This window comes from Coturnix japonica, chromosome 6 (assembly GCF_054131305.1).
Source record: "Coturnix japonica strain WE chromosome 6, WE-NBRP24, whole genome shotgun sequence".
In the NCBI taxonomy this organism is placed as follows: domain Eukaryota; kingdom Metazoa; phylum Chordata; class Aves; order Galliformes; family Phasianidae; genus Coturnix; species Coturnix japonica.
In genome coordinates, this window is record NC_140668.1 from 4,891,665 (window position 1) to 4,905,541 (window position 13,877).

At 48.7% G+C, this 13,877-nt stretch overlaps 1 protein-coding gene across 1 annotated transcript; it reads right to left on the bottom strand.

The window, feature by feature from the left end:
• Positions 1-7,422: 7,422 nt before the first annotated feature.
• LOC146760283 (fibrous sheath-interacting protein 2-like) lies at positions 7,423-8,658 on the bottom strand. Its single transcript, XM_085551399.1, has 3 exons — positions 8,420-8,658; positions 8,034-8,159; positions 7,423-7,707 (listed from the first exon to the last, which is right to left on the bottom strand). Exons 1-3 carry the CDS (start codon positions 8,489-8,491, stop codon positions 7,423-7,425), a joined length of 483 nt encoding a protein of 160 aa, XP_085407525.1. The 5' UTR covers positions 8,492-8,658.
• Positions 8,659-13,877: the final 5,219 nt, after the last annotated feature.

A 13,877-nucleotide genomic window follows, 5' to 3' on the forward strand; every position in this document is an offset into this window, starting at 1 on the left:
AACCTTTACAAGGGAACAGAACGCAAGCTATGCCCTGCAAGGACACCAGGTCTGCGTGAGCAGAAAGGCAGTAGACTCCCAGTACAGTTGCTCCTCCACATAGCTGATCAAATGCCAAACCTTGACCAGGATTAAGCTCCAATGTGTTCACTGCCATAAGAAAGAAGAGGAGAAAACAGATTCCCTGTCCTAATCAGCGCAGAATACAAGACGAGAACTGTAAAGTTAACAGAGAACAAGATGACTTATGAGCAAAAACCTGTAGAGTGCAGCTACAAATAAAACAGAAGACAAACCCTCGTCATCAGCCAGCTCACTAATGGTCACTCAGAATGCAGCTGATGTGCTCAAGGCTATCTGGAGTCTAAGTTAAAATTTACCAGATCTTGTGCAAAATATACTGACACCAGAGCAATCTCTACTGCAGCTGGAGTGAGAGATCTACCTCCGTGCTAAACTCTCAGACTAATGAGAAATGTACAATTAGAAAGGTATCAATGGATTCACGACTGATCATTACATTTACAGAACATGGAACGAATGGTCGTCAACGTGGGATTCAACAAACCAAAGGCAAGTGCAATGCCTCTGACTAAAAGTTCTTAGGACACCGACAACCAAACCTCAGTGCAGCCACAGTAGAGATCTGTAACTACTACTGTTGAAATATCAACTGGCAGAGCAGTGTTGCACATTGTACAAATCACAGTTGGACATCCATGGACAGCTGATGATAAAAGTAGTCCTAGGGGAAGAGCTGGATGAAACACTGTTAAAAACAAATAATCATTTTAGCTGCATGTTTGTAAGCATTTATTTTCATCCTCCCCAAAACAGTTTCATGGCAGAATCAAGAGGACACATTCACACAGACGTTTCCACAGCCAGACTATGGAATAATCAAAGAATATCAACCAAAATGTGTTTCCTACCAGTTACATGAATCTTGAAGGTGAGTTTCTGGCCAGCAGCCTCGCAGCTGTACTCCCCTGCACCTTTCTTCTCCACCTGGCTCACCACCAGCCGACGCTGTTTGCCCTCTGACTCCACCTTGAACTTCTTGCTCGAGGTGATCAGTTTCCCCTCCTTGTACCACTTCACCTCTGTCTTCTCCTGGGCCACCTCGCAGCTCAGTGTGGCATTTTGAGTCAGTACAGCCTTCACCTCCTTTTGTACCTTGTCCTTGTTTGTAAACACATCTTCTTTCTCTGCAGGGACATCACAACAGTCACACCGTTTTGCTGTAGTCTGCTGCAGAGCTAACTCCAGTTCCCCGTTTTCACTATACTTGCCCTTCACAGGGAGCATTGTGATACCTCATTAAGACAGGAAAATACTTTCCCCTCTATTTTGCCTTGGGAAATGATAAGCATATCATTTCATTTCATATCATATCACATCATATCACAAAGCTAAACATTTCGCAGTCTGATAGCAGATTTGGACATGAGATTTAGAACACCTGCATGCACTACTGAACCTCCTCCCTTATCTTTTTTTCTTCTCATGTCTCTCTACATTTCCAGTAAATCAGAAGGGAACGGCCCTCTAGAACAGGTTGCCCAAGGAGACTGTGGATGCTCCATCCTTGCAGGCATTCAAGGCCAGGCTGGATGTGGTTCTGGGCAGTCTGGGCAGCTGGTTGGCAACCCTGCACATAGGAGGGGTTTGGAACTGGATGAGCACTGTGGGGCTTTGCAACCCAGGCCATTTATGAGTCTGATTATTGGCATTTTCCACCTAATTGTGTCATTCAAATTTTGTAACCAGATCTCTTCAAACACCTCCCCTTTTCTCACTCCTTGCATGCCTGGTGTGCTCTTGCACTGTAACCCTGCAGACACCAGATGACTACAAGAGCTGCACAAGTTACCCTCCTTGCCTATGGTTTGTTGCAGTAATTCATTCCTGGATGGAAAAGCACATGTAGAAAAGTGTTGCTATGACACTAGATGACAAAGAAAGTCCTATAGCCAAAATGTTTTGCACCAGAGAGGCTGTCAGTTGATCCTCCAAATGCAAGACACACAAAATGAAGCGTTCCTTTATCTCTGGGATTTCAAGCATTTTCTCACCTCTGACTTTCACCTGGAATGTTGCTTTGTCATCTTTTGTTTCACAGCTGTAGCTCCCTTGGTCTTTCAGGGTCACATTTTTGACCATGAGCTTGCGGTGCGTCCCCTGGGAGATGATGGTTGTCTTTTGGTCCTGCTTCACCTCTGTTTCATCTTTCTTCCATACGACAGCTCCGCTTGCAGCTGACACCTCACACACCAGCTCCAGGTCTTCAGAAGGACTGACTGATATTTCTGGAGTTGTTTTGGGCTTGTTGACAAAATTAATGGCTTCATCTGAAGAAAAAAAGAGAAAGTGGTTTACATCCTGACTCAGGCTTATTCAGCACAGCATTAAGATACAGTTAGAACTGATTGTAATGTCTCTGCTCATTACATTTGGGTGATCGAGTTTCACCTCTGGAGGTACTCACATACAAACGTGTGCTTGATTCTCCTGTGTAAAGGAAAGAGTAAGTTCTATGCAGACAGTTCTTATTTCTTTTAATCAATTCTGTATTCTGCACATGTTCTTCTGAAGCTAGAATGAAGGCAGCTAAGTAACATGTTTGCAATACATGAACAAACCTATTTAACACCTTGTCTCTAAGCTAACAAGCAGCGTTTGATGAGCACATCAGTATTTCATGCCCTTCATTCCATCCAGACAGAACCTGCCTGAGGAGCAAGCTGATGGCTGTCAGCTACAGGCAGACCTAGCTTAGTATTGCATTTCTTAGAGCAACAACTGTTGCTTTCAGTCACTGAATATGAATCCTTGGGATCTGATGAGGTGCATCCATAGGTGCTGAGGGAGCTGCTGGAGGTCGTTGCTGAGCCGCTCTCAGTAATCTGTCAGAGGTCTTGGAGAACTGGGGAGGTGCCTGAAGACTGGAGGACGGCCAGTGTCACTCCTGTCTTCAAAATGGCAAGAAGGAGGACCCGGGTAATTATAGGCCGGTCAGCCTCACCTCTGTCCCAGGGAAGGTGATGGAACAGCTTGTGCTGGATGCCATCTCCAGACAACTGGGAGAAAAGGAGGTTATCAGGAGTATTCAGCATGGGTTCACCAAGGGGAGGTCGTGCTCGACCAACCTGTAGGCCTTTTATGAAGATGTCACTAGCTGGGTGGACAGGGGGAGAGTGGTAGATGTAGTCTACCTTGATTTCTGTAAGGCTTTTGATGCTGTCCCCCTTGACATCCTTATAACAAAGCTGAGGAAGTATGGGATAGATGAGTGGACGGTGAAGTGGGTCGAGAATTGGCTGACTGGCCGAGTGCAGAGGGTTGTCGTTGGTGGTGCGGAATCTGGCTGGAGGCCTGTAACTAGCGGCGTCCCCCAGGGGTCTGTGCTGGGTCCGGTCTTGTTCAACATCTTCATCAGCGACCTTGATGAGGGGATAGTGACCACCCTCAGCAAGTTTGCTGATGCCACGAAGTTGGGAGGATTGGCTGACACGCCTGAAGGCTGTGCTGCCATTCAGAGAGACCTGGACAGGCTGGAGAGCTGAGCAGTAAGAAACCAGATGAGGTTTAACAAAAGCAAGTGTAGAGTCTTGCACCTAGGGAGAAATAATTGCATGCACCAGTACAGGCTGGGGGAAGAGCTGCTGGAGAGGAGCTCTGCTGAGAGGGACCTGGGCGTCCTGGTGGACGACAGATTGACCATGAGCCAGCAGTGTGCCCTTGTGGCCAAGAAGGCCAATGGCATCCTGGGGCGTATTAAAAAGAGCATGGCCAGCGGGTCGAGGGAGGTGATCCTCCTCCTCTACTCTGCCCCGGTGAGGCCTCCTCTGGAGTACTGTGTCCAGTTCTGGGCTCCCCAGTACAAAAAAGACAGGGATCTCTTGGAAAGAGTCCAGCGGAGGGCCACTAAGATGGTGGAGGGCCTGGAGCATTTCCCCTATTAGGAGAGATTTAGCAAACTGGGTCTGTTTAGCCTTGAGAAAGGAAGGCTGAGAGGGGATTTGATCCAGGTTTATAAATACCTGAGGTGTGGGTGCCATAGTGGCGTGGCTGGTCTCTTTTCAGTAATGTGTAGGGACAGGACTAGGGGTAATGGGATGAAACTTCAGCATTGGAAGTTCTGCACAAAGATGCGGAAGAACTTCTTTACGGTGAGGGTGACGTAGCACTGGAACGGGCTGCCCAGGGAGGTGGTGGAGTCTCCTTCTGTGGAGATATTCAAGATCTGACTGGACGCCGAGCTGTGCGACGTGGTGTAGGGAGCCTGCTTTCCAGGAGGGTTGGACTCGATGATCTCTAGAGGTCCCTTCCAACCCCTGCAATTCTGTGATTCTGTGAGGCAACCACAGCCTCACTGGGAAGACTGTTCCAGTGTTTCACCACCCTCACAGTAAAGTTCTTCCTGGTATGTATTCTAAATCTACCCTCTTCCAGTTTAAAACCATTTCCCTTCATCCTGTCACTACATGCATTTATAAAAAGTCCCTCCCAAGCTTTCCTATGCACTCCCTTCAGATACTGGGAGGTTGCTATAAGGTCCCCCTGGAGCCTTCTCTTCTCCAGGCTGAAGAGCCCCAGCTCTCTCAGCCTGTCCTTCTAGGGGAGGTGCTCCAGCCCTCTGATCATCTCCATTTCCCTCATCTGGACCTGCTCCAACAGCACAGTGTCCTTGTGTTGGGGTCCCCTGAGCTGGACGCAGTACTCCATGTGGGGTCTTACGGGAGCAGCGCGGAGGGGCAGAGTCGCCTCCTCGACTCGCTGGTCACACTTCTCTTGATGAAACCTGGGATATATTTGGCCTTCCAGGCCGCAAGCGTACACTGCCACCTCGTGCTGAATCATCTGAGACCCCCAAATCCTTCTCCTCGGTGCTGCTCTCAAGTCATTCTCCACCCAACCTTTATCTGTGCTTGAGATTTCCCCAACTCAGGGCACTTGTCCTTGTTGAACTTCATGAAGTTGACATGGGCCACCAAGTTTGTCACGTCTGACTTGCCCATGGTGAAACCATTTTGATTACCACCAGCCACCTTGTCTTTATTTTTCCGTGTGGTGCAGTAGGGCCTTCAGTTGGATCTACCCTGCGATCTTACCAAGCACAGAGGTGAGACTGACTGGCCTGTAGTTCCCTGGATCTTCTTTTTTCCCGATCCGGAATAGGGGGGTTATGTTTCCCCTTTTCTGATCAGTGGGAACTTCGCCAGACTGCCATGACCTTTCAAATACGATGCACAGCAGCTTGGCAAGTTCATCCACCAGTTCCCTCAGAACCTGCGGATGGATCCCTTGGACTTGTGCAGCTTCAGATTCTTTCGATGGTCTAGAACCTCATCTTCACTTACAGCACTTACAGATCCACCTTCTCCAAGTTTTACTGTTGCTTTCTGCAGTTTGGGCTCTGGGCCTAGAGCACTTGCCAGTGAGGCCTGAAGCAAAGAAGTCATTGAGCACCTCAGCTCTCTCTGTATTCCTCATGACCAGGCCTCTAGTTGCCTTCCAGAGAGGGCCCACATCCTCGCTTACCGTCTTTTTAATCACTGATATACCTGTTCCCCTTTCTGTCCCCAGCTAGATTTAGTTCTGCCTGGGTTTTAGCTTTCCTAACCTGATCTTTGAGGTTCCCATACTACTTGGAAGAGGAAGTTATCATCAGCACATTCCAGAAACCTCTTTGATTTCTGGTGCAATGCTGTGTTGTCCCTCCCACAGATATCAGGGTGGTTGAAGTCCCCTGTGAGGACCTCATCCTCCATGTCCTTCTTGTAGTGAGGAGCCCAAAACTGAACACAGTACTTGAGATGCGGCCTCACCAGAGCTGAGTACAGAGGGATGATCACCTCTCTGCTCCTGCTGGCCACACTGTTTCTTATACAGGCCAGGATGCCCTTGGCCTTCTTGGCCACCTGGGCACACTGTGGGCTCATGTTGAGCAGAGCATCGACCAACAGCCCCAGGTCCCTTTCCTCTTCACAGTCATCCAGCCATTCTGTCCCAAGCCTGTAACACTGCATGTACCCCCAGCAGAGAACAACTACATCCCCCAGAGGATTGCTTGCTGCTCTGTCACCCTTTATGTTCAGTGCAAAAGATAAAAGCCATCCGTATATCACTTGATCAACCCTTTCCTTTTTGATCCCAGCAGCACGAGAACTCCCTGGGTTGTCTCACCTCGGCTTTAGAATAAGGACTTCAGTTTTCGGACACACTTTGTAATGTTATTTTTTTAATTTTTTTTATTGGTTTTAATTCTAATTCTGATACTAATTATGATATATTGTACTGTAGTGTGTTATCTTGCATTCTGGTATCATCTTTGGTCAATTAATTAAACAAATTAAAACGAATTAAACAAATTAAAATTAATTAAGCCAATTAAAACTAATTTGTTGCCACTGTTTTGGTTTTTGGCCAATCTCTCTACTTGTTTTCCCCTTTTTTTCCTTTTCCCTTCACTGGGGCCTGGATGCTTCTAGGGACTCTGGAGTTTGTTTTTGGGTCAGAAGCAGTACGAATGCTTCTGGGGAGTTTGGAGCTTGTTGTTGACGCAGAAGTAGCCTGGATGATTCTGGGGACTCTGGAGTTTGCTGTTGGGTCAGAAGCAGTACGAATGCTTCTGGGGAGTTTGGAGTTTGTTGTTGACGCAGAAGTAGTCTGGATGATTCTGGGGAGTTTGGAGCCTTCCCTGCCCAACGCAGGTTTGGGTGACTTCTCAGGCAGCTTCATTGCACGCCCTGTGCTCCATGAGTCTCCCTGAAGGCCACGCTCCATCAAAGCCACATTCCTTCTGCATTGTCCAGACAGAAGATTATAGCATGAAGGAGAGGGGCCAGCTGGTTTATGAAGCATTGTGGGTCTGATTTTCGAACCCGCAATGTAATCCACGGGACCGGGCTGGAACTTGTCCCTGGCCATCTGTAGTCTGTGGATCGATTTCTTCAAATTGGAAATCTCCCGAAGAAGCTCATCCTGGAAGGGAACAGAGGGTTTATGCTTGGTCTTGTCTTAGAGAGTGCTTCCCACCCTAAGTACTGCTGCTTTACGCAGAAGAGGGCAAGCACACTGCTTCAGCCTTGCAATGAGGGCAGAAGAGAACGGCTGCCACAGTGCTCTGCTTGTAAGCAAGCAACTTTCCAGGCTGCCTTTACACCAGCACGCTGTGCTAGCTCAGCTCTGAGCTGAGCTGTCCTTTCCATGCCTCAATGCCTAGACCACCAGCCCGCCCCTCACCTTTTCTGCTTTCCCCATCTCCCTCAGATCCATCAAGTAAAGCCCGTGCCCTCAGTGCCATGCTGCTGACACGTGCCTACCAATACTGGGCTTTGCCTACCTCTTCTCGCCTCTTTGCTTGCTTTTTCTCCAGCTTCAGCCTGGTCAGGTACTGCCTGTACTCGTTGAACTCCTTCAGAGTGCAGACAACCTACAGAAGAGACAATGACAGATGGCTGTAGTGTCAGGCCCCTGCCTGGCAGACTGGAAAGCCCTCCTGAGGAGACCCGTGTTGGTCAGCCCAACAGCCAAACTTACGTCGCCATCCTCGGTGACCAAGCCCCGTTTCTTCAGGTTCCGCAGGTTGTTTTTGCGGTTGTGGAACTCCCGCAGATGCGGGTCATGCAGGCTGTTGTACTCTGTGCACAGATTGCGACTGTACGGATCTCTCAGGTCAAACTGAGGAGAAGGCTGGTGGAGCTGGAAGAGATGTGTTGTAGAGTGTGAATGGGGAAGGAGAGAGCAGCAAAGAGACAGAGACACTTCCAAGCTGCTCACACCCACAGGCTGGCCTCTTGCCTCTTTCCCAAACAGTCATGTCTGGGTTTTCCTAAGTCCTCCAAGAGGGAGAGCAGAGGGTTGCACCCTCCTCCAGGAACGACCCGGTCTCCACATTTCTGTGCCTGATGGGTGCCTGGCCCCAGCATCCCAACACATGGGATTGGCATCCCAACACAAGGCCTCCTTGGCATGGCGGCAACCCCAGGAAACAAGAGCCCTTTTTGACGCTTCCTTACTCCTCTCACCTTTTCCCCCAGCTTTCTCCTGGCGAAAAGGAGCTTGGTGCCGGGCTGCACAGGGATTTTAACCCCGAGTGGAAGGTCCAACAGCCAGCTACCTCCTGCTCCAACTTCCTGTCCTCTGGGTCGGAGCTAGAAAGACAAAGACACGCTTGGACACTCAGACACTCCATTCCCCTCTCCAGCCCACCTCCGCTCCCTTTGGCAGCTCCCTCCCCACTTATGTAACCGATGCTGGGATGTGCAGAGAGGTGCGATTCCCTGCAAGCCTTCTCCAGCACCAGCATGAGGAGAAGTGTCCCTCAGCCTCTGGAGAGCATCTACAGCCCCAGAGCAGCCCTGCATACCCCAGGCTACTGCACTCAGCCCTCTCTTGATGTAGCAGCGCTCACCTTTCCGCTCTTCCCCGCTCTGCTCAGAAATTCATCTGGATTTCGGAATCCAGCACTGCAACAGCACTCCATGGCTCCTGGTAGGAACTCTCTGAGAGCTGCAACCCTCCGCTACCACCTCTCGCTCCAGCAGCAGCGAACTGAGGCCACCCCAGCCGGAGTTCCAGCCTGCAGCTTTATGTCACGCTCACCCACTGTTGCATCACAATGACATGCAATGACATGCGGCAACCCTGCAGCTGCATGGAGGCCCTTCTGGGTGCACTCGTGGTAAGCTGCTCCAGCTGGCCCTGCTTTGAGCCAAAAAGGCTTGCTGAGTCCTGAGGCCTGCTGTAGGCTTCCTTGGTTTCTATCACAGGTGATGCTGCACGTGGAACAAATACCTTCTCGGGTTGTCCCAGAGCTTGTTTTATAAGTAAATGACACTGAAACAATGTGGGAGAGCTGGCCTGTTTTTCTGTCCTAGAATCTTAGAATGGTTTGTGTTGGAAGGGACCCTTAAGATCACCTCATTCCAACCTGCTATAGACAGGGACACCTCGCTGTAGACCAGGTTGCTCACAACACATCCAGCCTGGCCTTGAGTGCTTCCAGGGAGAGGAGGGATGCTGAGGAGGTGGAAATAGTGAATGCCTTTTTTGCTTCTGTCTTTAGTGAAAGGGCTCTCCCTCCGGAATCCCAGGCCCTGGAGGTTAATGAGAGAGTGTGGGGAATGGGAGATTTCCCTTTAGTCAGGGAAGAGGTGGTCTGTGAGTGCCTAGGAAACATTAAGGTCCATAAATCCTTGGGACCTGATGGGGTGCATCCACAGGTGCTGAGGGAGCTGCTGGAGGTCGTTGCTGAGCCACTCTCTGTAATCTATCAGAGGTCTTGGAGAACTGGGGAGGTGCCTGAAGACTGGAGGACGGCCAGTGTCACTCCTGTCTTCAAAATGGCAAGAAGGAGGACCCGGGTAATTATAGGCCGGTCAGCCTCACCTCTGTCCCAGGGAAGGTGATGGAACAGCTTGTGCTGGATGCCATCTCCAGACAACTGGGAGAAAAGGAGGTTATCAGGAGTACTCAGCATGGGTTCACCAAGGGGAGGTCGTGCTCGACCAACCTGTAGGCCTTTTATGAAGATGTCACTAGCTGGGTGGACAGGGGGAGAGCGGTAGATGTAGTCTACCTTGATTTCTGTAAGGCTTTTGATGCTGTCCCCCTTGACATCCTTATAACAAAGCTGAGGAAGTATGGGATAGATGAGTGGACGGTGAAGTGGGTCGAGAATTGGCTGACTGGCCGAGTGCAGAGGGTTGTCGTTGGTGGTGCGGAATCTGGCTGGAGGCCTGTAACTAGCGGCGTCCCCCAGGGGTCTGTGCTGGGTCCGGTCTTGTTCAACATCTTCATCAGCGACCTTGATGAGGGGATAGTGACCACCCTCAGCAAGTTTGCTGATGCCACGAAGTTGGGAGGATTGGCTGACACGCCTGAAGGCTGTGCTGCCATTCAGAGAGACCTGGACAGGCTGGAGAGCTGAGCAGTAAGAAACCAGATGAGGTTTAACAAAAGCAAGTGTAGAGTCTTGCACCTAGGGAGAAATAATTGCATGCACCAGTACAGGCTGGGGGAAGAGCTGCTGGACAGGAGCTCTGCTGAGTGGGACCTGGGCGTCCTGGTGGACGACAGATTGACCATGAGCCAGCAGTGTGCCCTTGTGGCCAAGAAGGCCAATGGCATCCTGGGGTGTATTAAAAAGAGCATGGCCAGCGGGTCGAGGAAGGTGATCCTCCTCCTCTACTCTGCCCCGGTGAGGCCTCCTCTGGAGTGCTGTGTCCAGTTCTGGGCTCCCCAGTACAAAAAAGACAGGGATCTCTTGGAAAGAGTCCAGCGGAGGGCCACTAAGATGGTGAAGGGCCTGGAGCATCTCCCCTATGAGGAGAGATTTAGCGAGCTGGGTCTGTTTAGCCTTGAGAAGGGAAGGCTGAGAGGGGATTTGATCCAGGTTTATAAATACCTGAGGTGTGGGTGCCATAGTGGCGTGGCTGGTCTCTTTTCAGTAATGTGTAGGGACAGGACTAGGGGTAATGGGATGAAACTTCAGCATTGGAAGTTCTGCACGAAGATGCGGAAGAACTTCTTTACGGTGAGGGTGACGTAGCACTGGAACAGGCTGCCCAGGGAGGTGGTGGAGTCTCCTTCTGTGGAGATATTCAAGATCCGACTGGACGCCGAGCTGAATATACCAAGGCCAATTGCTATGCCAGGCACATTTATGGCATCAGTGAACAAATAATGCCTTAAAAATTGTAATAGACAGGAGCCATCTATTCTTTTAAAACTAGGTGACCAAAGAAGAACAGTCCCTCTAGAGTCAAGCTGTTAAGAACTAACAGCATCAATCAATATCACATAGATAGATTACTTCCCTGCCCTAAGACCATCTTGTGACCATTTGGTGCTCCTAATTAAGCCCTCTTGATGGCTTTTTTGTCTGAGCCATGTGACATTTTGTGATAGGAGTTACTGCTAGTGTTCCCTTAACCCTACACCAAAGTAGGAGGTATCCATTCTCAGGGAATCATGCAGGCTTCCTCTGTATCTGATGCTCAGAGACAGCCCCAGAACTTTTTAAATCTTAGCTTAGCTCTCATCCAATAATGTTCATCAAACAGTGCAACTTGTCCTTTGGGGATGTCCTTTGTTCTGCATCAACCAGTTCCAACGGAGTCTTCTTGGCTTGTTTTAGATCAGTTTTTCAACAGATAAAGCCAGGGTCTTTGAATTACAAAGTGAAATTGCAGAATGCATGATTCTCAACCAAACAGAACGGGAGGTGGGATGCAGGGTGAATACCTGAGCCAACACCACCTGCAAGCAATCCTTCAATATCTTAGGAATCTCTAGCCATCCCAAATCCAGTGTTGTGCTTGATCTATCATCTCTGCTGAGTTTTTAGCTAGCTGATGGTGAGCATCTTGGTGGAGATGGGTGAGCAGTCGGACTAGAGGGTCTTAATCAACCGTAAGGATCCTGTGATCAGAGGAACGTGAATGTGCTGTTAAAGGTCACAAGCGCTGCGCTGCAGCATGAGCATACACAGCGAAAGGCTTTCAGTAGAGCTTCAGTTCATAAATGAGGACTGGGTTATGGAAAATAGGCTCAAGATAGAAACCAGAAAACAGATCTTAACGCCAGGTTCTGTGAATGCAGCCAGCTGAATTTCACAGATATTGAATTTCAATGACAATTTCTTGTGTTATTTTACCCTCCAGCTCCACCCTGAACATGAACATGTCAGTGACAAGCAGTACTCCTCCAGGCTTGACCTGACAGTGCTTTACTTGTACTATGAGCTAATGCCAGGAAGAGCAGGAAAAGAGTTTCATCCACGTGCCTTCTCCTTCCTTAGTAAAACCAGTGTGAAACTGCAGCCACGTCAGGCTGAAGGAGACGTCTCAGATGTCCTGCCTGGATGCAGGAGCTCACGTGTCAGAGGATGTCTGGCACGTCAAGTCTCATGGCAGTGCAGTGCATGACAAACTGCAACAACACTTTCCTGTGGGCTCCTTTGGGCACGAGGCCCAGCGGGTGACACACCTCTGGCTGCAGCTCTTCAGAGCCTCCCAGCAGCCACGTGATGCCCATGGGAGAGACACAGCTGACCCGCACAGCAGATGATTTACCAGCTCGCTCTGATTTACAGCAAGAGAAGATACAAGTGGTGATGCTGAATGGTGAAATACTGCGAGTGTGTGGCATAGGTAAAAGATTTGTGAGCCTGAGGATGTTCAAAGTCAGGATGGACAGGGCTCAGAGCACCTGATGGAGCTGCGGTGCCCCTGTTCATTGCAAGGGAGTCCAACTAGCTGACCCTTAAGGGTCTCTTCCCTATCTATGAGATACACGAAAGCTGATTCTGCAGTAACCAAGCTACCAACAGCAGCTGTTTGTCTTACAGCTTGCCAACACAGATTTTAAAATAACAGCATTGATTACTCATTTGATAGTCACATTACAGTGCAAAGCACATGGAAACGTCCATCAGATAATTCAATTAATTCTGGGGGCAGACCTGCCAGTATGAAATATTATGCTAACATGACTGAGAGAAGAAAAGCAAAATTAAGACTAGCTGACAAGCCTTGGCAGGAAGTTCTGCTCTCCATCAATTTAGTCCCATTATTCAATTCTGTTTGGAGCTGTCTCCATGCCTCTCTGGAGTTTGTTCTTTGAGAAGAAGCAATTAAGTAAGCTCTCCAATGCCAAAGTGCATACACTACTCTAGGGCTTTCTCGTCTCTCCATGGATCAACAAGGGTGACAAGCCAGCAGAATATGATGAAGAGCCTCATGCATACTCAGTGTGAAAAAAAAAAGGCAATTGTTGCTGGGAAGAAGGTGCATTTGCATTTGTGTCATCTGCAGAGGGTACTGCAGAAATGGAAAGTCTTCCACTGGAGAAAACAAAGGGCTCTCATTTATTGCAATCAAGGCCCAGCGTGTGGATCTCAGAGATCAGACCTACACCCTGCAGCAAAACAGAGACCTGCGTGGGAAAGTTAAGTTTCTCTCTACATCTGTGCAAGAAAAAGCCCACCATGGAATGACAGCTAAGTAAACATCCCTGTGACTCTTCACAGGTCTCTTCTACATTTGGGATCACTGCTACAAAAAGAGCTGTTGACATCATCTCTCGTGGCCACCCTGGGAGAAGAACAGGAAGACTGGGATGCTCTTTTTCCTATCTTTCCCTTGATTTCCTCTATATCTTAGGGACTGTCACGGGTTACTTAGATTTACCTATGCCCGTGACAGGGGAAGCCACCCCACGCCCCCCCCCCGGGGCCTGGAAAGGAAGGGGAAAAGGGGAGTGGGATAAAACAGCGACAATCTAAGGAGGAAAAACTTATTTTACTAAATATGATATCGAAATACAAGATAACACAATATAATATAATTAAGGCTAACAAAATCGAACGAAACAGAGAGAGAGAGTCTCCGAAAACCGAGAGGCCTACTGTGAACTCTAGGCGACACGGCTGGAACGCTTCCCACTCTCCGAGAAGTTCGAGAGAAGAAGGAGGGCACTCCAGCCTGGGAACGAGATTATATAGAGTCCTGGTCCCGTGACTTATTGTTACTCCTGTTGTTCTCTGGGATATGTAGTCTCCTTCTGTGGACTGCACATTCAACAGAAGTATCCATACTTGACATGATGTTATGATGTGGAATACTGATAGCAAAATTACAAAATTACAAAACCATGACATTCCACCCCTTATTCTACATTATTACATCATGGTTAATATATACATATATATACATATATATACACGTATGTAAAATTGTGATAGCTAAATAGTAGAATTGCATGTAACATAACTAAATGTACAACTATAATAACTAAAATACACTACACATGCAAACATATATATATATATATAGATACATAAAATTATTGACTGCACTCCCCCAGCA